The sequence below is a fragment of the Cupressus sempervirens genome, chromosome 1 (assembly GCF_028749045.1).
Source record: "Cupressus sempervirens isolate cs-2001-9-10 chromosome 1, ASM2874904v1, whole genome shotgun sequence".
Lineage (NCBI taxonomy): Eukaryota > Viridiplantae > Streptophyta > Pinopsida > Cupressales > Cupressaceae > Cupressus > Cupressus sempervirens.
Window position 1 is genome coordinate 314,920,787 of NC_143118.1, and position 23,818 is coordinate 314,944,604.

The following is a 23,818-nucleotide window of genomic DNA, read 5'->3' on the forward strand; positions in this document are numbered from 1 at the left end:
TTAGAAAACCAAGTTGCAAATCAAAGATCAGCTATTGTTTCATTCTAATAGGTAAATTAGTCAAATCCTTTAACAAGGTAGACCTAACAGTCTTATGTAAATCTCTTTATAAAGTGCATACTTCATTATATGTTTGTAAATCCTTTTGCAAGGTGCACCTAGTAGTCCTTATTTCTCCTAATAGGACAGATCATCAGAAGTGATCATTGTAAGCCTTAATATGTGAACTTTATACTGTAGTACTAAATCTTGTGGGTATCATCCCCACCCTAGTTTTACTTTCTATTTGGAAGGTTTTTGGGCCACTAAATCTTGTGTTAAAGTGTTGTGTATGCTTTCATGTTTTCAGTTTCTCATGCATGCAGTTAGATGAGAAATCATATAAAGGATTAATTGCTAATTGGGATAAAAGCTTTAGAAGTTACTGATTCACCCCTCCCCTCTTAGCAACTTAGCTTGTCATAATATTTCCAACATAAACAAGTGAGGATTGCAAATGAACTCACTCTATGCAAATTCTTGAGGAGCTAGGTTTTGTGCATGGTGGCTTTGAAAGAGAAGCTCTTCTAGAACTATAAGATGAAGTAAGTTATTCTATTATGTGTTATCTCATGCTAGAGGATTGATTTCAAATACTTTATTACTACCATTTCCCCATTTTAAATCCCTTTAGAAATCATAACCTTATTTCCTTTCCTTACCTTATTCAACATTCTATGGAAGATAATATTCTAAAAGACTTTACAAAGAAAAGGAAAGATGGTAAATCCTACATTGTTTTCCACCAAGCCTTCATGTTCTTCTTGAACAATTTTCATTGGGATATTTGTTGCCCCTCACCCCATATCTTGTGAAGTCCTCCCTCTTGACCCTTCACCTTCCACTTCTACTCTTCAAATCTATGTCACAACTATGTTAGTTATTGACACCAAACACACCCCCTCCTACATCCTCTAGCAAATTAAGTTGAGAAAGGATATCAATACTATTGACTCTAGAGGTCAATGTGGGTAAACTAAGATTACTAAGGTCTAGATATAACTTGAAGAGGGGAAATCCCAAGGTTAGGCAAGATTTCCTCATTAGCTTTGATACTACTAATAGTGGGGAAGAATAAGGAACCCACTAAAAGATTAAAAAAGGAGAGTCGAAAAAAAGATGTATATTGAGGATTTGGAGGAGGATTCTTCCACTAAGGGTCCTCTGAAGGGGGTGATTGCAGTCCTATGGTTAGCCATTTGAGCCCCATGCCCTCTCATGTTTCTAACACTCTTAAAAATGAGACCCACACCCTAGAGGACACAAATGTTGGGGGTAGAAATGGTGACACACGCGCTATCATCTCTCCTACTCAAAAATAAGATAAGGATAAGCACAATTTCAAATATGACAGGAATAAACCTCAATGACTTTGGGAATTGATGTTTAGGGTTGTATTGAGAAGTCTTCTATGCTCGATGACAATATTGAAAAACTCATGAGGAGATAGGATAACCTAGATCGGATATTTTATGTGGTCACCAACTTTGTTGTTAAGGTCATGCACTCGGTAGCCACCACTTTGCATCTCCTTCATATTGAAAAACATGGGTTTGATCCCTTTATTGATGTGGCTATTATAAGTTCTTTGTACCAATTTCTAGTGGATGGCTAGCTTCATGTGGTGCTTAAAAAGTTCAATAAAGAGAAGAAAGAGAGCTAGCTCTTTGTGTTTACTTTTTACTTTTTGATGTGTTTTGTTACTTGCATAGTGCCCTAGTGGTCTTTTTTTCTAGTCTTTAGTTGGACTCAGTTTAGATATATTATTTGGACTTGGTATATGTTTAATTTAGGAATGTTACTTTACCTATTGACTGTAATAGTTTTAGAAACTATAATATATTGATGTGGGGTTTTGTAGTATTAAGAAAGGGGGTAGGGTAATAATGTGGTTCTAGTGACTTTTTATTTTGTTTCATCTTTTTGTTTCTATACCAATCCCCATTTTTAGTTGCTTCTTAATATTTGGTTGCTTCTTAATATTAAAACAAATCTAGCCACATATTACCCAAGTTCCATATTGAATAAATACATGACCAACATTGAAATAAATTTAGAATTGCAAAAATTATAACCTTTACCCAACCCTCTTAAAGCTTCAATTTGTCATCCTTTTATTTCCTAATTCAATCTAATCCATTTCTATAAATCATTTTCAAGAGGGATGCCCTTTAGTAAGAACAAGATTACATATCTATATTGGCAATCCTTAATAGAGTTCAATTACATCTGGTTGAACTTATTCTAGGGTTTAACTTTTATTGATTGACTCCTCCATATTTTTGTCTTTTTCATCTTTTCTTTTCTTCTCTTACTTAACTACTTTATTTGTGTTATCATTTCTTTCTTTATATAAATCAACTCTTATGTTATCTATGTGGTTTCTGATTGTTACAAAATAGTTTTAATTGGGGTCATAAACTAGTGAAAGAACCAAAATTTATGTAGATTCTCTCGTTGTCCTTTAGATCTTAGCTTTTAGTCGCATTGTATTTCCATCATCTTAGAAGAAGGAATCACTCTTCTTGACCATGGTCAGGGAAAAAGAAATAATCTAAAAAATGCATCAAACAAGGGTTAATATATGAAATTCTTATGTGATGTTGTATTTCTACATTTGGTAATCTCTAAATAGCTAGGGTCTTTCTCTCTTTTGACTACCTACTAATTTCTTTTTACTTTTTAATATGTAGATATTAAACCATTATCAAATTATCTTGTTTGTTTAATTGTATTGCATCTCATAATTTTTTTAAAATGATATCCTACCAATATGGTACTATTTGAGAGTTTTCTTCTTGTATGTATATTAAAATTTCAAAAGAATCTAATTATGAATTTACTTCAAATATTTCTCATTCTTCTTCATAGCCTTTTGATGCAACTTCAATTTTATTGATTCCTGGTGTAGTTTACTTGATTGACACTTCATTCCTATTCTTTAGGACAATCACTATCACTTATGTTCAAAGAATATGTTTGAAGAGTTAACTTTTTTCTTTGATGGTAGCCAAATTGTAATCATATTCATATTTCAAACTTGTTCAACGTTATTCTTTGTATATTTCTAGATTGTGACTTGCAATTTTGAATGGGAATATAGTTTATTTGACTGTGAGATACTTATCATTTGTAAACAAGAAGATACATGAAAAAGAAATAGCAAAATTTTCACTCTTTATCATGCTTTAATCTTTCAATCCATGTCTCGAATCAAAAGTACATGTATTTGTGCCTTGTGTAACCTTTTCCTAAGTAGAAACAAGTTATTTGTAAGAATCCTTTCATACTTTTTCTTCGGACACCTTTTTCACAAGAGATTAAATTTATTATGATGGTCTACATAGTCTCTTTGTGCCCCTATTATGTAGGAGACAACAATTCTATCTCCATAATGAACAGAGTTTATGGAGGTATTCATGAGACATACATACATCATTTATTCAATCACTACTAAATATGAACTACATTTGCATTTTCTCTTTTTGGGTGGGGTTGTTTTCCAACTAGTTTTTCTACTCTCTTTTATTTTGCATTTGTGAGAGATCATTTGTACATGGGCAACTGACATGGTCTTGTAGTATAGATCAACATTCACATCTTGCATTATTTGCATAATGATTCCATCTCCCTATGTTGCACTTGAGAAAGGGGTTGTTAGAGAGAGTGTTGCTAGTAAATAGTCAAAGTGGTTTGTACCTTGTAATTGCCTAGTAAGGGGACAATCACATCTTAACTTTTTTACTAGGTAACATTCTATTAGTTATAATAGGACCATGCTTACCTATTTTACTTCTAGTTGTATCAACATTTAATATTTACACTAAGCATTTAATATTTTCCACAATGCAGATTGTCATACTATCCCATAGATCATATCTCAATCTTCAACAAAGCTCATTATCTTTCATAATTTCTTCTAAAAGAACTCTTTACTTTTCTTGGCGATCTTACAATTGATCATTCAAAAACTGCGGTCATACAATGTTCTCTATCTTCCACATGTCTTTTAACCTTCTACGCCTATATCTAAAAATGCTAATAATATATTAACATCTAATAAAACAAATATTGTAACAATAATTATTTTCGAACATTCCAAATAATACTCAATCACTAATCATCACCGAGTGCAAAGAGATGTACAAATAAAAAATAAATTCAAATATTACATAAACACTTTGTTACATGTTCTAAGAAATATACCTTCCTAACTATCAAAGTCCATTCATTAGCTTCATTAAGTCGGTGTGACCTGAGGATAGAGGTTAACTAAAGCTGGCTGTTACAAGCCACCAAAAAGGGAGGTTAAAAAGTGTGAACAAGGAAGTTTGCTAAACTGGTAAAGGAGACGAGGAGCCAACTTCACGACCCAGCCCACTGAACTTGGCATGCCCAGGGATCAAATCACGGAAAACTTCATCGCCTGAATGGAATATCTCCAGAAGCCCATACCGTTCTAAGAAGATCCACATCTTTTCAACAATGTCATCGAAGAAACATGACACACCGCACAGCCGGTGGAATCTCGCCCTTGTCACTACAAAATGTAGCGACTGACGGATAAATGCGAGAATGCCTCACAAAGTCATGAAAACGAGAGTTCCCAAAACCACCCAAGAGAGGATATCAACTTCAAGCGCAAGCATCGCGTATACTGCAGCAATAAAACCGAAAGTGGTGAATGCAAAGCTCCCGCAAACCACTAAACTGTTGACGGTCATGAACAGCATCTTGTCCCCCGTGGTGAGCTCAGAGCTCATCTCCCACATTATAAAAACAAAGAGAGAGAGAAAGAAGGCTGTGCAGTCAAAAATAAGGAAGAGCTTAAATGAAATGTAGGAAATAAGAATAGGGCTCCCTCGTTCCTCTTTTGCATCAGACTCCGAGTCAAAACCGCTAGGGACGGTGAAAGCAGCAGCACATGTCATGGCGGCCAACAGCGTTGCTACAACTAGTTCTGCATTGCGCCTGTCATCGTAGGCTTTGTTTACCATTGACCTCGCGCTCATGTACTTTTCATGGCTCACCTTTGGCGCGCAGTACATAAATGGCTTGGGCTTCCCTCTAAAATCTGCAAGCCTTCTTATCATTCTGAAAGATTCCTGATACTCCACAACCTCTCTTGCAATTTCAAATGGTGTCTTGTCCTCACTGTTCAGCGCATGCTTGTCCACCTCATCTACCTTCAGTAACAAATTCACCATCTACACCACCAAAAACAGCAAATGGAAAGAAAGAGGGGGAATAAGTTGCCTAAGTATTTCAAAAGGAATTAGTTTCAATAGAAATCCAAAACACAGAGAATAGTGAGATGAGGCCAATAAAATAATCTTACGTGCTCAAATTTGTTCCTTGCTGCAATGTGTAAAGGTGTGTCTCCCGCTTGAATAATTGGCTTGTCATTCTGGGTATCTATAACTTCATTACTTTTATCATCATCAGTCGACTTTGTGGTTCCTTCCGACTTTGCGGTTGCTGCACTTTGCAAGGGATTGACTTCTCCATCATCAGATGCCTTAATTGTGTGACCTCCATCTCTACCTTGATTTGGCTGGTAAGGCTGATTGATGAGTTTGGACAAGTCTTTTTTTTTCTCAATTAAAAACTGAACAATTTTGACTTGGTTGAGCTTCACAACATAATGGAGGGCGTTTTGGGTGTGGGTTATTAACAACTCCACAGCATCTTTGAATCCCAAACTTACTGCCAGTTTTAATAGAGTTTCTCCTTCTTTATTCGTACAATTACACAGATTGGCATCCATGTCGACCAGCTGTTTCACCAGATCCAGGCGATACTTCCTCAAAGCTAAATGCAAAGCCGTCTGGCCTTTGTTGTCCTTCATTGTTATTATATTGAATAAATCTGCATGAATCACACAGTTAAACAAGGCAAAGAAGCAAAACATAGTCTTTTAACGTAGAAAAAGATTCTACGAAGAAGATGACCTTGGACTGGTATCTTTGCTGCTAGCTCTCGTAACAAATCTGCAGTTCATAAATCGACTATAAGTTGAGCCAAAACAACAGGTTTAGAATAGCTTCTGATCAGAAAAACAAATATGAATGAAGAGACAAAAAAAAACCTGGGTCTCCTGCAATTACTGCCACATGGAAACATGTTCTTCCCTCCCACGGCAATAACAAGCTTGGTGGATCCGCAAGTTTGAGCAAGTCTTTCGCAGTTCTTGTATGGCCATTTTGACAGGCCACAAAGAAGCTCATTTCACCAGATTTATTCTCCATATTAAGGAAAACTTTTCCTCAAGTTCCGCTTAAGCCCGTTTCTTACTCTCGCAAGAAAATACAGCTGTCTGTCATAAACTCTATCTTTGCCTCTGCGCTCTAAGAGGTGCTTTCATGATTACCAACATTAAAAACGACAGCATTTATTATGCCCTGTAAACGCCAGCTGAAGAAATGGAAAGTAAACCACAAAATACCATGTCCACACAGGAGCCAAATGTCTGAAACCATTTTTCTTGTTCGCATTTGCAGTAAAATGTGGTCCATGCAATAGCTGTAGCCCCCAATTGTCATTTTCTATCAAATCCATAGACCAATATAAGAAGCCCAGGTTCCTTCGTATGCCCGACGAAATCAGTGCCTGCATAGCCGATGCCTGTTTTTTCTGCCTGTGATCTATTGAAATTAGGATATTTGCACCCCTATGTCAGGATCAACATCTCTCTCTCATAATAAATTCAAATTGATAGGGATGATGTTATATACGGCATTGCAATTAACTTTAATAACTTTTCTTCTGTTTTTCACATCATTAGATCTCATGAACACACCCTATTATGGATAGAGGGTCTTGATAATGGTTATTGTTTAACTAGGGGAAACAAGCTAGTTGCCGCTCATATATGTAAATCCACCATGTTAACTGTTACTTTTACTATCAATTACCACTCAAAAAAATCATAGTACTTGCACACAAACATGTCATCAGAAATCACCATGAACACCAATAGTTGTTCTTTTATTTTATTTTATTTATTTGATTGCTGATTGGTCCACTTGTCCAAAAAGTACTATAATAGCTATTGGGGGGTCTTAGTGGCGAGTATTGGGTGAACTTTTGAAAATTGCATTTTTACACTACTTCATAGTCTACAAGTTCTACAAAGAGCTCTGTAAATGTGGAAAAGCCAAAAGGTAATCTTTAAGCTCTTCACTCACTTACAAAGGTTCACGAAAAAAATTGGCAAATTTTGATATATGAATCAGGAACTATAGATGTGCAAAGTTAGCCTGGGCAACTACTAGATCGTTTCCCCTATAATCTAAGTATTGTTTGAGCACTTTAAAAAGAAAAACAAGAAGAAGAAGAAGAAAAGATTATGCAAAGTGGCACAATCTAATCAATACCCTACCAATACAAAGAGTTTACAGAGTAATGAAATCAAAAGTATGTAAGCTCTTCGAAGTTATAAAATTGCAAGAAATAAAAATCTAAAAGGTGACGCATTAAACAACCGTCTAAATGGATCCTCATATCTATTTATGATTGACAGAAATAGATTTCCTAGAGATTGTTGAAGCTCTTGATGGTTGGTGAGGATTGAACTCAGTTATTTATCACTTGTGGTTGCTTATGCCTAAGCATTGAAAGGAATTAAAACATGTGCACACATAGAACATGAAAGCTAAAGACATGGATTTTTTATTGGTGATGTTTTGTTGGCTCTCAGGTGATCAATCTTAAAGCTTATTGCTTGATTGAGTCTGAGGCTGCTTGTTAATAAAAATATGCCTTTTTCATTTATTCCTTTGTTGAGGCTATTTGTTGTGGTTCCACAATACATGCCTCATTTTTTATCTCACAAATTATGGTGACTACATCTTTCATTTTCTCAATTTATCAGATTACGGTCACTTCTGAGGAACCTCAGCCATTGATAATTTCTAGGTCATGTCGGGTAGATTTTTGTTACTAACATTAAAAGGTATTGTCATTACCAACATTAAAATATAGCTATCGGTCATAAAATTTATCTTTTCCTCTCCATTCTAAGAGGTGCTTTCATTATCAACATTAAAAGTGACAATACTCATTATGCCCTATAAATGCCAACTGAACAACTAGAAAGTAAACCACAAAATACCATGTCCACACATGAGACAAATGTCTAAAACCATTTTTCTTGTTTATATTTATAGTAAAATGTGGTCCATGCAAGAGTTGTAGCCCCCAGTTGTCATTTTCTATCAAATCCATGGACCAATTTAAGAGTCCCATGTCTTTTCCACCTCTGGTCTACTAAAATTAGAATGAGCATGCTATGGGTAATTTGTAGCCCTATGTCAGGATAAACAACTCTCTCTCATAATAAATTCAAATTGATAGAGATGATGCTATATATGACATTGCAATAAACTTCATCATAACTTTTCTTCTAATTTTTAGATCTTTCGATCTCTTGAATATTCGAGAAAAAATCCTACCATTCGTAGAAGGTCTCAATAAATTTTATTGTTTAAGTAGGGGAAACGAGATAGTTGCTTCTCATGTATGTAATATCATCATATTTACCGCTACCTTTCCTCCTAATGAAAACCTAGAAAAATTGTGGTTCCTGCACACAAACATGCTAGAATAAATCACCATGAACACCAATAGTGGTTCATTATTTTTTGTTTTTTTGTTTTCTTGATTGTTGATTGGTCCACTTGTCCAAAAAGTACTATAATGACTATAGGGGTGTCTTAGTGGCGAGTATTAGGAAAATATTTTAAAAAGACACTTTTAGACCACCTCGCAGTCTATGAGTTCTACAAAGAGCTCTATAAATGCGGGAAATCAAAAAGGTTAGCTTTAAGCTCTTCATTGACCTACAAAAGTTCACTAGAATAATAAGAAAATTTCAACATGCAGATTAGGAATTGTAGATTCATGAAGTTAGCCTAAGTGTCTACTAGTTTGTTGTTAGCATGAATGCTAATGATATTACTCTGGGGAATAGATCCTAAGCATTGGAGAGTATTGATATGTTGCATTAATGACTGTGTTTGTCATTGATGTCAACATAGCATGGTTTTTGAAAAGTCTAGTTGAGTACTAGACATAGATCTTGATGTAATAGACAATGGTTTGATCATTTGGTCATGCACAATTACAGACATGTTCAACACAATGTCTTAATAACATGGTCAAGTGTGCAGAATCTAAGTCGAAGATGTATGAATGTTGTACGTAATGTATACAAAGCAATTCGGAGACAACATGTGGGGAAAGGAGTTCCTGATGATTGTTGGCTATCTTACATTTGGGATGTAATGAAGAGATACACAGTCAGGCAGTAATAGAGGACAATCTGTTGACGATGTCAATGAGTGTGCAAGCCTTAGTATTGCACATGTGAATTTTTGTATAGATTGTGAGCCGACAATGCCATTATAATTGTAATTAATTAATTATCTTATTTTATTTAAATGGGAAAGCCTCAAGACTGACTCAAGCAATTATTATGAAGATATGGTTTATGGGTTATTCTTAGAAAAGGTCTCCTTGTAAATATAAATATTAGTCTTCGATTGAGTTATCCAAGCGGTTGAAAAATAACCTTTTGGAACCTTGAAGTTGGTTGTTTGATCAACGTTTCAAGAGAGAGACTCTCACAATTTTTTGTCATTGTCATTGTGCAAAATGACTACTCAACACTCTCTAATGTCGTTCAAGCTTTTGAAACCCCTAAAACTCAAAAATCAAATATTGATTAGCCCAAAAAACCTAATAATTGTATATATCTAAACTAACTAAATAGAATAATAAAAAATTGAGTAATGCTTTGAACTAACTGAAATAAGAATAATAACAATCTAGTGTTAAAAACCTAGAATAAAATCTCTCTTGGTGTCAGATTAATGAATTACCTTATAGAAAAAAATAGATCCATACATGTTATTGTGAATATATTGTTAGTATTTCTAAAAGGATTTTACAAGTATAATGGTTTTGGATTGAAGGATGTGTGTGTGTGTGTGTGTGTGTGTGTGTGAGAGAGAGAGAGAGAGAGAGAATTAATGGTAGTCCTCAAAATATAAATCTAATGTCACTATTTTTAAATTTGGTCTTTAATATATTTTTAGTCTACCCATTGCACATCAATGACCTAATTTCTATGAAATAAAAATATAGAATTTCGAACCATTCATATATTAAACTATTCTATAAGATTTTCTTTTATCAAATTTCTAAAAACTTTTAAATAGTCAAATTATATATAATGTCAGAACATACTTTATTAATAAGAAAATATCATTTAAAATTTTGGTACTCTATAAAATCAGAATTAAACACCTATCATATCAAATGTACTATAAAAATAACAAAATTTAGTTCTTACCCTCTCCGAGAATATATGAATGTATGTCAAGACATACTATTGAGGGCGACATCTGATCCACGGTTGCCGTCTTCACGAGATGTATGTGACTGCCGGACCACATCTCCCCTAAAACCAATTATTATAAAACGATATAAGGTCTAATCCTTGCTTCAAGAGTGTCAATCTCAGTGGAGAACATTGATTCCAAGTGTTGTAAACCAGGAGCGGAAAAATCTTGGTATATGCTTTGTTCATTAATTTGATGGGTTGGAAATTGACAACTCTGGTAGAAGTCCACGTCATGGGTTAATAAAATGTTGGGAACTGTTTGCCTTTTCACATTTTCAGTAGCTTTTTATTAGTTGGCATTAGCACTGCAGAATAGATAGTGTTCACGAGTTTAAGCTGCAGTCTGAGCATGGCGAACAAAGCTAAAATGGGATTCTTTGTGGCTTGTCGAAATACCGATATAATCACTGCAAAAGAGCTTCTAAAACATGTCGATCCTTCAAGCTTGTTATCGCCGTGGGAGGGAAGAACATGTTTTCATGTGGCAGTAATAGCAGGAGACCCAGGTTCATTCTCTTCATACATTCTTTTGTTTTATTTTATTAGAATCTATTCTTCAATTGATTTCTCACCTTTAACACAGTTGATTCATAAAGTGCAGATTTGTTACGAGAGCTAGCAGCAAAGCTACCAGTCCAAGGTCATTCTCTTCTTTCTTTCTTTCTAAAATTTAAAAGACTATGTTTTGCTGGTTTGTTTTGTTTAACCGTGTGATTCATGCAGATTTAATCAAAATAATAACAATGAAGGACAACAAAGGCGAGACAGCTCTGCATTTAGCTGTGAGGAACAATCGCGTGAATCTGGCCAAACAGTTGATAGGCTTGGATGCCATTTTGTGTGACTTTGTAAATAAAGAAAGAGAAACTCCACTGAAATTGGCAGCGAGTTTGGGATTCAAAGAAGCTGTAGAGTTTTTAATAACTTGCACATCAAACGCCCTGCATTATGTTGTGGAGCTCAACCAAGTAAAACTTGTTCAATATTTAATGGAGAGGAATCATGGAAAGTTGTCAGCACTTATCAATAACCCTTATCAGCAGCCTACCCCAAATGATGAGTCATCTGATAATGAGGGTAACTGTGCTACAAACAACCAGCAAGACTACCCAATTGTTGTGATTGGAGGCACGCCTTTGCACATTGCAGCAAGGAACAAATTTGACCACGTAAGATTCTTCTAGGGTTTGATTCTCACAACTCTATATTATTCTGGGGTTTGATGTCCACAGCTCTATTCTCCTTCAGGTTATATGGTACATAAGGGTTTGAGAAGGAACTAATTGTCCCTCTTGTTTTTTCCCTTTTTTTTTTTTTTTTTTTGGTGTAGATGGTGAACTTGTTGCTGAAGGTACGTGGGGTGGACAAGTTTGGCCGAAACAGTGAGGACAAGACACCGTATGACATTGCAAGAGAAGTGACCGAATACCATGAATCTTTTAGGGTTATAAGGAAGCTGGCAGATTGTGGAGCGAGTCCCAAGGCATTCATGGACTGTTCACCACAGGTGACCAATGAAAAGCGGGTGAGGGCGAGGAAAGGGGTGAAGGAAGCGTACAAGGCAAGGCGTGATGCAGAATTAGTTGTGGCGGGACTGTTGGCCACCATGACATGTGCAGCTGCTTTCACTGTCCCTGGCGGCTTCGAATCGAACAAGGATGCGAAAGACCGAGGGAGCCCTGATCTTGTTTCCCTCACTTCTTTTAAGCTCTTTCTCATTTTCGATTGCGTATCCTTCTTTCTATCCCTCTTTGTTTGTATAATGTGGGAGATGAGCACAGAGCTTACCACGGGGGACAAGATGTTTTTCATGACCATCAACAGTATAGTGGTTTGCTTCAGCTTTGGCTTCACGTCTTATGGGTTTATGTGTGCAGTGTACGTGATGCTGCAGCATAAGGTTAAGACTTTCTCTTGGGTTGTTTTGGGAACTCTCATTGCCCTTATTTTTTGGGGTCATATCGCGTTTTTCCATCAATCAGCACAGTTTGTAGTGAAACGGGCTAGATTCCACCGCCTTTGCGGTGTATCTCGTCTTTTCGATGATATTGTTGAAAGGGTATGGTCTCAAGTAGAATGCTGTGGGCTTCTCAGATGTCTCCGTTCGGGTGATGATGTTTCGCAGGATTTAATCACTGGGCATGTGAAATTTCTCCGTTCAAATGATGATGTTAACACTAGCGGGCCGACTCCTGAATATGAGGTTAGCCGTAACAATTCCCCCTTAAGTGCAACGTACCAACTCCACTCCCGTTCCGCGTCACCACTTCTGAACCGTGCTTGATAGAAAAGCTCCATTAGCTGTAACTGTTCGTTTCCTTGTTTAGCTGTCGCATGTAAATCTGTCACTCAGAAAACTCTTCAATTTCTGTAGAAGTGGTATTTATAATTTGCTCCATCGCCTGCTTTTGTTTGCCTGATATATGTATGTGATTACGGGAAAGAAATACTCTGAAAACCCAACTAGTTATGGTCGTATGCCTATATTGTAGGTTCTTGCACTTTGAAATAAATCAATATAACTATTTGTTTGGATTCATGGTTGAAGGTTTTGATCATTTCATGGCTTCACTCTTTGTTTGAAAGGTTGGAGGGTTGGTATTGTTGAATACCTAACTTCTCAATTGAATTTACAAATGGTTACTTCATCTTCATTTTTATTTTCATTTTTATTTCATAAGGGCTAAAACATGAAAATCAATTTTCAAATGTTCAAACATTTGTTAAAAAGATCTTTGGTTCTATTATTCAATGGGATAGTTTCAATGCCACGTGAAGACTTTGGTTCCCATGAATTCAAAGATCAATTCTTTTGTTGATAAATGAATTGCTCATAAAGAGATGTTTCATATTCTTGGCCATCTTAGTTTCTTTCTAGACCTGTAGGTTTGTTATTGGCAAGTTGCTCTTGCTTGGACATCATATTTTATTTCTAGACTTAGGTTTTCTATTGGCAAGTTGCTATTGCAAGCTTTTTTAGTGGAAGCCCTATCTTTCCCAAGAAAATTTTAATTGAGTTCCAAGATTCTATTTATGATTGTTATTTTTTTGTTATCTTCATTTAAGATTCTTTATATTAATTTAGCAAAAAAAAAAAAAAAAACATTGTAATTTTATTTAGGGCTTAATAGAAGATTACAAGGTTTTTTATTACATTTCTTAGGAGTTTTGTTGTCTCCTACAAGATGGTAGAGGATTGTGGCTTTTATAGGGAGTCTTTTTTATGCATTTAGATAGCAGCCAAAAACTAGGGCTAACCCTATGGTATAGAGGGCTGGAGACCAACTGGTTTTATATAAAGTGTTTCACACTTAATGTCATTTAGATTATTCATATTTTTCACATGTGCAAATGAAACATTAATTAGTTTGATTTGAAATTGTATGTTATATCTAATTATCATTCTAGATGAATTTCTTATAAGGGGAATTAGGTTTCAACCACCATTCTCTCCATGAAGATTATATTTCATATTAAAGAAACTTTTGTCTTATGAAAAATATATGGAGATTTTGTGAGGCTTCAAAACCCTAGGTTTCTAAAATGGCTTAATGTTCAATGACAAGGTTCCATCAACCAACAAAGTATCAAATGACTCTTTATTTTATAAGATAAAGATTGCTTGTTCAAAACGTTCCATTTTTTAGATGTTTTAAATTTCCCAAGAAGTTAAGATTCAAAACTTATAAAATATGTTCTCTAGATCTTTCATGACTCTAATTTATGGAATGAAATTAAAGACATTTTTACCTCTCCACTTTCTATCATGATACTTTTTCTATAATTGTGAAGATGACTCTAATTGATATGGTTCTCAAAATCTATATCAATATTTTCCAAACATGGTGGAAGTATGCGAAATTGGGTTGAAATACCATCTTTTACAATCATAAAGATTTTAGTTTTCCCCCTAATTTCTCATGGTTTTTATGTTAAGCGAGTGATTACACATGTTATTGCTAGACTATTTGTGGCAATATTGATTTCATACCATTTGTTTGATTAATTTCTACTAAGAACTATCTCATTTCCTTTGGTGTATAATTTTCCAAGGTGTACTTGTGGGATCTAGCTTATCTAATTTAGGCATATAAAACAATCCTTTGTCTTTACATAAGTAGTGAAACCTTTTGAAATTGATCCACTATTTTTTCAACACTTCTCAATTAGAGTTATTTTCTTGGCACATATTCCTTTCAGGTTATGTGAATAATATCCATCAACTATATCTATCACACTTTCAAGGTGGAGATTCTCTCCAACATATGGAAATATCTAAAAAAATTGGCATTATTTGGCAACCCCTTTATTTATCAATATATTTTACTTTTTCTAAAGAAATCACTTCTTTAATATCTTATTATAGATCTATGTGCAAGATAAAAAGTTATAATATAGGTTTTCAACTTATAAATGGTCCTCAACCACTATAGTAATTCCCCTTATGCAATAGCAAGATTTCCTCCAACTCCCTCCTAATAGGCCCTAGCACGAATGAAGTCTTTTTGCACAAGGTACCTATGATACTCACCCTTAGGCTTCCACTTAATTACAAGATGATACTATTGATAATGGAGTTGGTTTTATCTTTCTTGTTGATGCTTCACTTCTCCTCCACCTATGTGGGATCCTTCATGTGGCCTAGTTAAATTAGTATCCATTAAACTTTGATGGTGCTTTTGAATTCAACCCTAATCGAGCTATAACTTTAACACTAATAAGGAATTTAAGAGTAGAATCTTAGTGGTTATTATGAAAATATTACTAGGTAATATAAATAATATGAACTTGTTGATGGGCCTTGAGTTAACTATTAATAAGAATATAATTGACCTTAGGATTGGAAACACTCTATTTTAATCATCAAAACTTTAGGAAAGAAATTTTTTAAAAATTAGAAACATGAAATATTTATTCAAATGTACCAACTAATCGCTAAATTCAATACTTGTGATATAATGTATTTTAAAAAACAATCCAACATCCTCAATGAAAATTTTTCCAACATTAATATAAGTAATCAAATATATTTTCTAGAAATAGAAAGTCTATATTACTAGAAATCTTATAAGCATTAATTCTTTGAGGATTGGCTTCATTTTTTTTATAGTTGTCTTATTCTATGCTAATGAAGGGTGCTCCCCTTAATACCTTAAACATATAACATAAACAAAGAAATAACAACAATTTGTGAGAACATAATATGAACTTCTTATTATCACTACAAATCTGGAATTATAGAATTTAGAATTACAATATGCTAACCCACATGGGCACCTTCATTACAATAATCTGCAAGACAAACCTATGAACCATCACCCAGAGTTGTCCTAGACAATGTAAGAGCATTTCTTAAATAGGCAATTTTATGTTGCCTGAGAAGGTTCTAAATACTCAAACTTAATAACTAGGGCCCACAGACCCTAACAATACATATAGAGTCAACAAAATACACCTTTGAAATTTATTTTAGAAGTTTTGGTTGGCCCAAATTTGGAAGGCCATAACTATCAAATGGTTTCTCCAATTGATTATTATAACCACTTTTTGAAATTCTCAGCTTCTAATCTACATGCTTGGATCTACACAGGTGACTATTTGTTAAAGTTTTTGGCCTCGTCCGGGCATGTTTAGGCCTTCATTGGTGATCTTGAAGTTTTATGCTAAAATTGCACACCAAATATCCACAATAAATCCATGAATACTCATGATATGGCATTAAGCCTCAACTGGTAGGTTGATATATCCAAGATGAACATCCACCTCTGAAATTGGGACATTTTGAGCTCATATGACTGACTTACTAAGTAGCAAACCTCTAGAAACAACAACTTTGCACTAAGACAACCCTTATTCAAGGAAAAAAAAGGAAATATTTTTTGGGTGATCCAAGATTTCTCATCAAGGTTGCTCATGCATTAGAGACCTGGGGTAATTTGAGAAGTGACCACATCACATCTTAAGTATTTGGAGGAAAAGAAAGATAGTTAACCTCGTCCCTTGCTAGCCATACACTGCATCTTTTACTCGCCTTCATTTCCATTTGACTAGGTAGTTTTCATAAGTTTTGTTCCTTGTACTTGTGTGAAGATGACTATCCAGTATCTCTTCAATCTCCTTTGTAGCTGAACTAGTTGCTCGAATACTGCACTGCACTTTTTCAACTTCATCTCCATCACCTCCTTCATAATACTTTGTCAAATCTAAAATGTTAAATACTGATGAAATATTCAATTCAGCAATCAACAAATATGTCATAGAAATTTCCAGAATCATGCCTTTTCACTATCTTGCATAGTCCAAACTTCTTCATTTTCAACTTATTATATGTACCCACTAGAAAATGATCCTTTCTTAAATGAAGCATGGCTTCATCTCCAATCTATAATTCCTTATACCTCCTTCTTTCATCTCCCTTAGCTTTATACTAGGTATCCATCTTAATAAATGTGCTTCCTCACGTCCTTATGGATATTCTTCAAATGTTCAACACATTCTTCTACTTCAACACTACTTATTTCTCCTTTATCCAATTGCCTTAATTCAAAAGCATTTCTGGGACTGCTCCCATATACAATTTGGAATGGTGATTTACCAATACTCTTGTTGACATAATTAGTATATGCAAATTATGCCTGTGGTAGAATTAGATCTCATCATTTTTGGTTTATCTCCAACCAAACATCTCAACAAGTTTCCCAAAATGTGATTCATAACTTCTATTTGTCCATCAATCTATGGATGATGTCATGAACTAAACTTCAAATCTATCTTCAATTTCTTCCACAATGTACAACAGGAATACCCAACAAATTTGGCATCTTGATCTAAAACTAAACCCTTTGGAAGACTATGTAGTCTCACCATTTTTTTGAAAAATAATGCTGCCACATGAACAACATCACTAGTCTTTTTGAAGGGAATGAATTGTGTGATCTTTAAAAAAATTTCAACCACCACAAAAATAGAATCATTGCCTCATTGAGTCCTAGGTAATCTAAGAATGAAATCCATGCTAACTTCCTCCCATGACTTCTCTAGTATAGGTAATGGTTGATACAACCCTATATTCTACCTCACTCATTTGGCCATTTGACATACTGTGCAACTTTGTACAAACTTATTTACATCTTGTTGTAACTGTGATTAGTAATAGTTCTCAACAACCAAAGCAATGATTTTATCTCTTCCAAATTGTCCATCCAACCCTCCACTACTCTCTCATTGAACCTCTTTGAGTGCACAATTAGCTTCCTTTGAACAACATACCATCTTGGATTATGAAATCCAACCACTTCATCTTGTCAAGTGTAGATTATGTACAAGCCTTCTATGCTTCACCAAAATCAAGATCCTTTGGATACAAATTACTGAGTTCCTTGAAACTAACCATCTCAATCTCCATTTAATATAGCACAAGTTGTATTCTACTAAGAGCATAAACAACTCTGTTAGACTCCCCACTCCTATGTTTCAAAAAAATGTATAACTCTACAAAAACTCAACCCAGTTCAAATGCCTTTTAATTAATTTTCCTTGACTATTCAAATATTGTAGAGCTTGATGACTAGTATACAAAATAAATTCCTTAGGAAGAAGATAGTGTCTCCACTTCTTCAATGCCTGAACTATAGCATAAAATTCTTGATCATAAACATAATATTTTATTTTGGCATCATTCAATTTCTCACTAAAGTAAGCAATAGGTCTACCTTCTTGGCTAAAAAAAACTCCAATTGCAGTACCATTGGCATCATAGTCTACCTGAAACACCTTGCTAAAATGTGGAAATTCTAAAATGTGACGCTCTATAACTTTCTATTTGAGCAAATTAAAAATCTTATCTGCTCCTACAATCCACTTAAATTCTTTCCTATCCCCTCTTATTGTTTTAGTCAAGGGTCCACAAATACTGCTAGAACCTCTTACTTTCTGTAAAAACTAGCTAGTCCATGAAAATATCTTACCTCTGTAGCACTCTTTGTAGTAGGCTATTCAAGGATAGTCTTCACTTTTTATGGGTCCATTTTCAAACCTTCTATTGAGACTACAAATCCTAGGTACACAAACTCCTTCACAAAACTATAGTTCTTCAGGTTTATCAACAACTTTTCTTCCCTCAACTTATCAAACACCTTTTGAGTATGTTTTAAATGCTCCTCCAATGTCTTACTAAAGATCAATATATCATCTAGGTAAACAATGACAAACTTACCCAGAAAATCCTTCAATAACTCATTCATGAGCCTCATGAAAGTGCTTGGTGCATTGGCTAGCCCAAAAGGCATGACTAACAACTCATACAATCCTTCCCTTGTCTTGAAGGTAGTCTTCCACTCATCCCCTTATTTGATGTGAATATGATGGTACCCACTCTTCAGATCTATCTATGTGAAATACACAACTCCACTCAAGTGGTCCATAATATCATCCATCCTTGTCAATAGAAATTTGTACTTAACTATGGTCTTGTTGATAGCCCAAGAATCTATGCACATCCTCCATTCTCAATTCTTCTTTGGTGCTATTACGATCGGTACAACACTTGGACTTAGGCTCTCTCAAATCAACCCCTTCTACAACAACTCATGAACTTTCTTGTTCAACTCTTCACTTTTTGTTGGTGTCATTTTATGCACTTCCTTGTTTGACAAATTGGAGCCTAGAATCAAATCCATTTTTTCATTGATCATCCTCACAATGGGTAATCCATTAGATACAATATCTAGCAGAGTATGAAGAAACTCTCCCAATAAATCTACAACTTTTGTATGTACCTCATCTACTTCTTCTTTACCATCTTTTGGGATTACAAAAAAGAACATATGCTCATGTTTAATAACTTGAATAAACTCTTTTCCATTAACAAAACATATTCTAGCAACACTACATAATTTTTCTTCTTTCTCCTTCAACAACTCCAATTTATGTTTCATTCCATCCTTTGTTAGAGTGTGAGTATTTGCTTGTCTATCATGTTCAACATGCCTATCAAACTATCACTACCTATCCAGAAACATATGACATGTGTCCATAGGTATGATATCGCAAAACACCTCATCTTGGTAGCTTGTGATCTTGAACTTCACTAGGCACTGCTCAATGACCATGACCTTAGGGTTATCCTGTACCCAAGTAATATAGTATGGACGTAGGTGTTTATGCCTCTTGAGATATAACTTTGTGACCATACTTTTATTACTTCCACCATCAATTATTACATCACAATACTTATCTTCGCATTTTGACATGGTGCAAAAAAAAAAACTCTTCCTTTGATCAGGTTCATTCTCTCCACTTCGTAGGGCTCTCCTATTAACTAGGACTTCTCCTCTTTCAGCATCTTTAGAATGGGATGATTTGGCATCTTCATCCACATATATACAACTCTCACCTAACCTTCTTCTCTCTAACATGTCCTTCCTTGGCATTGGGAATATTCAAATGCTCTATGCCCTTCTTCTCTAGAGTGAAAGCATTTGCCACAAAAACCTCCTCTTCTAGACCCTTTTCCTCTGCCTCTTCCTCTCCAATCTCTATTATTTTTATCATGGAAATGATTGAAAATGTTTTCCTCTACTTCTATCTACTACTAATTGCCTGATCCTTTTTTTTTTTTAATCATTCTACCTCCATAAGAGTGGTCGTTGGATCTTCCACCACAACCTCTTCCACTATTCTTGTTATCAAACTTTTTTCTTAGCTTCTCCTCAACTATTAGGGTAAACCAATATGCCTCCTCAAAACTATTTATTTGAACTAGATTTGGTGCCTTCTAAGTACTTGGCCTTAACCAATTAAGATGATATGCAATTTTATCCTTATCAGCTTCTGCATGGTTGGTTCTAATCAGAATTTGGTAGAACTCTTCATTATACTCTTGAAAATATCTTCCCGCTTGCTTCAAACCCATGCATTTTCTTTAGCAGATCTATCTCATAATATGCAAGAATGAATTGTCTCTTCAATTTAGCTATCATCTGGTCCCATCTAGTGATTTTGTCCTTTCCTCTTCTATCTCACTCTAACTGAATCTCCTACCACTAGATCTTTGCATGTCCCTTCAGTTTTTCCTTCACAAACTTGACTCTATCAAGATCCTCAATATCTTCATACTCAAAGCATTCCTATAATTCATCAATTCAATCGATCAACTCCTTTGGGTTAAGATTTCTTGAAAATGTGGGAACCTCAAACTTGGCCTTAAAAAGCCTTAAAAAGCCTCTCTTCCTTTGGTTTCAGAAGTACATCTACTTTAGAATTTTCTTCTTCTTCGCACTCATCCTCAATTTCATCTCTTATGACAAGATTTATTCCTTGATGCATTTGTTCTTCCAATTTTTGCATTAACCTTTGTAGGGCTCTAAAACCCTAAGGTGTAACACCTATAGCTCTTCCACCACACTCTCTTCATGGAGGCATTTTTTGTGCTTATGTTGAAACCCCAGTACAAATTGCTTCACAATCAATGATTTTTTTACAAGCTCAACCCAAACCATTGTCCTGGTGTAACTGCCTCATAGTCAGTGATCTATTTACACACTTAGGAACTCCTAGACTTATACCACTTGATGAAGGGTGCTCCCCTTAATACCTTAAATACATACCATAAATAAAGAAGTAACAATAATTTGTGAGAAAAAAATATGGGATTCTTATTATCATTACAAATGTGGAATTATAGAATTCAGAATTACAATATGCTAACCCATATGAGCACCTTCGCTACAATAATTTGCAAGAAAAAGCTGTGAATTCTCACCCAAAGCTATCTTAGACAATGTGAATGAATTTCTTAAATATGCAATTTTATGCCACCTAGAAAGGTTGTGGACACACAAACTTCATAGCTAAGACTGACTGACCCTAATAAGACATATAGAGTTGGCCAAATACAGATTTGATATTTATTTTGGAATTTTTGGTCGGTCCAACTTTGGAAGGCCATAAATTTTGAACCATTTCTCTGATTGGCTATTATAACCACTTTTCAAAATCCTCAAATTCTGATCTATAGGCTTGAATCCATGCAAGTGCCCATCTATTGAGTTTTTGGGCCTCATTTGGGTAGTTTAGGCCTTCAATGGTGAGCCTAAAGTTTTATGCCAAAATTACACACCAAAAATTCATAATAAATCCATGAATACACATGATATAACACTAAGTCTAAACTGGTAGGTTGATATATGCAAGATGAACATCCATCTCTAAAATTAGGATATCTTGAGCTCGTATGATTAAATCACTGAGTAGCAAGTGTCTAGAAACAATAACTCTACATTGGGACAACCCTTGTTCAAGAAACAAAAAAGAAATATTTTTGGGTGATGCAAAATTTCTTTTACACCTAGGATGCTCCTACATCATATGCTAATTCAATGCTTTTCATGCTTATGTACTATTGATTATATAAGAAAGGTTATGAAATGATCCAATACCTTTATAAATCATTAACAAAAAAATCTAAAACAATAGAGCAAGGACATTTGCCAAAATATAATAGATATGGAACACATTAGGATACATATATGGTAAAACATGATCTTTGAGCTATTTATGGGTAAAAGTACAAAACTATGTCACCTTTCAGGCTAACTTATCAAAATGGCTATCTTTTAAGTATTTTCATCTAAAACTCAATTTTGTTCAAATATATGATCTTGATAAATTTATTCTAGCTAAGTTATATATGGTCTCACACTTTTCCAATTGGAAATGTCTATTAAATGCATGTTTAATACTAGTTAGCATCTAATTACTAGAGAAATATAATTATTTTAGAAAACATTTCAATAAGTCTTACTAGTTTATATGATTTTTTTTTTAATAACATATATAAACCATTTTATAGAGCTCAAAGTCAAGAATATTCACACATAGAGTTCATAGTGTTTTAATTAGATATAAGATTTTGTAATTAAAAAATTCTACAAGTACATATTTTAACACTCGAGAAGATGTCAATTTTGAGAAAGAAAAATATATTAAATTAAATCAATAAAAATTAAAAATGATATGATGTTCTAGAGGAGAGAGTCCTCTTTTAGAATCTATAAGTTTTCTTTTGGTTGGAATAGAATTATTTTGAAAAATGTGGTGGGAGATGAAAACTATTGATTTGAATAAGTTGAAGCTTGAATAATTATAAAAGAGAAAATATAGGTCTAAAGCCAATTTTTATTTTTGATTGTTCTAGCTACATATGTTATTTATAACATAATATGAGATCAAAGGGAAATAAGTTTATTTCCATGTAGTTTTGTGGTGGGAACTAGACCCCTAATTTTTAGCATTTTTCAACAACTAAAAAGTTATCATTAAAATATAGGAAAATATATCATTTCTTATTCCAAATAATTATTAAAAATTATAATCCTAAATTTCATCCATTTCTATAGATTTCATTAGTTTACTTCATTTTCAAATTCTAAATAATAATACCAGTTTTATGTCATTGAAGGTGAACAATTATACTTTTGATAGCCTTTCCCTTTGTAAAAGGGTGACATAGGTTTGTGCTTTTACCCTTATCTAACAAAATGATTGGAGGAGAAGATATTTTATTTGTAAGACTATTTTTCCTATGCTAGCATATGTCCAAGTAGATCCATCATCAAAGAATAAAATCATTTAACATGGGAGGAAGAAGAAAATATAGAATAGCAATGACAACTATAGGTAAAAGTGTAGGAAAGGGTTGTATTAACCAAATTCATGGTTAGAGGAACACTCTGAGAAGTTAGTGGATGGGTACTAAAAATTACTATTTTAGATTGGGGATGATCTTTAGGAACATTAAAATCAACTTCAAGTCATATGTTAATAAAAAAGGAAATAAAGTTTGACCTACAAGAGAAAGAAGATATAAAGGAGTGTCTAAAGTAGTATAATCATCATCCTAATTAGTAGAGTAATTATTGAGATGATCAAAAGGAGCTTTCATCCACCAAGTTCAACAAGTTTACATGGAAGAGTCATGAGGTTAGTTTGAGGCCAAGTGTCCAATACCAAAATACTTCTACAACAAAAAGTAATGAACTCATAATCAAATAATTGTGTCCAAGATATTTTATTAAGATTTGAAATATGTCTCAAATGGTTTTGAGAGATCAATATGCTATAAAAAATTACCATAAGAACTATGATAATATTTAGTAGCTACGAAATCCACTTTTAGTAAAAGGCCTATATCATCACATATCCTCACATAAGTAGATTTGTAAAAAAAGAAAATATAATATGAGATCATACAGTCTCATCTAAATAGGAGAAACATTAGTAGACTCTTTTAGAGAGTTTAAAGAGGAGGTCAATAAATAGATGCAAAATCTATTCTTGGTCCTCATTAGTTAAAATTATTTTTTATCATTATAA

At 34.2% G+C, this 23,818-nt stretch overlaps 2 protein-coding genes across 2 annotated transcripts; one reads left to right on the top strand and one right to left on the bottom strand.

Annotated features, from left to right (window-relative positions):
- Positions 1 to 4,180: 4,180 nt before the first annotated feature.
- On the bottom strand, positions 4,181 to 6,409 carry LOC149577375 (uncharacterized). Its single transcript, XM_089832963.1, has 4 exons — positions 6,128 to 6,409; positions 5,991 to 6,029; positions 5,378 to 5,907; positions 4,181 to 5,246 (listed from the first exon to the last, which is right to left on the bottom strand). Exons 1-4 carry the CDS (start codon positions 6,285 to 6,287, stop codon positions 4,620 to 4,622), a joined length of 1,356 nt encoding a protein of 451 aa, XP_089689089.1. The 5' UTR covers positions 6,288 to 6,409; the 3' UTR covers positions 4,181 to 4,619.
- Positions 6,410 to 10,760: 4,351 nt separating this feature from the next.
- Positions 10,761 to 12,983, top strand: LOC149577376 (uncharacterized). Its single transcript, XM_089833088.1, has 4 exons — positions 10,761 to 10,950; positions 11,046 to 11,084; positions 11,168 to 11,613; positions 11,775 to 12,983. Exons 1-4 carry the CDS (start codon positions 10,794 to 10,796, stop codon positions 12,726 to 12,728), a joined length of 1,596 nt encoding a protein of 531 aa, XP_089689214.1. The 5' UTR covers positions 10,761 to 10,793; the 3' UTR covers positions 12,729 to 12,983.
- Positions 12,984 to 23,818: the final 10,835 nt, after the last annotated feature.

What these genes read in the sequence shown, in the direction of transcription:
- LOC149577375 (XM_089832963.1), bottom strand. Translation starts at nt 6,287, where the DNA reads ATGGAGAATAAATCTGGTGAAATGAGCTTCTTTGTGGCCTGTCAAAAT. An exon ending in AGCAAAGATACCAGTCCAAG is followed by an intron (nt 5,908 to 5,990) that starts GTCATCTTCTTC and finishes TGATTCATGCAG; the next exon opens with ATTTATTCAATATAATAACA. An exon ending in CAAGGAACAAATTTGAGCAC is followed by an intron (nt 5,247 to 5,377) that starts GTAAGATTATTT and finishes TTGGTGGTGTAG; the next exon opens with ATGGTGAATTTGTTACTGAA.
- LOC149577376 (XM_089833088.1), top strand. Translation starts at nt 10,794, where the DNA reads ATGGCGAACAAAGCTAAAATGGGATTCTTTGTGGCTTGTCGAAATACC. An exon ending in AGTAATAGCAGGAGACCCAG is followed by an intron (nt 10,951 to 11,045) that starts GTTCATTCTCTT and finishes CATAAAGTGCAG; the next exon opens with ATTTGTTACGAGAGCTAGCA. An exon ending in CAAGGAACAAATTTGACCAC is followed by an intron (nt 11,614 to 11,774) that starts GTAAGATTCTTC and finishes TTTTTGGTGTAG; the next exon opens with ATGGTGAACTTGTTGCTGAA.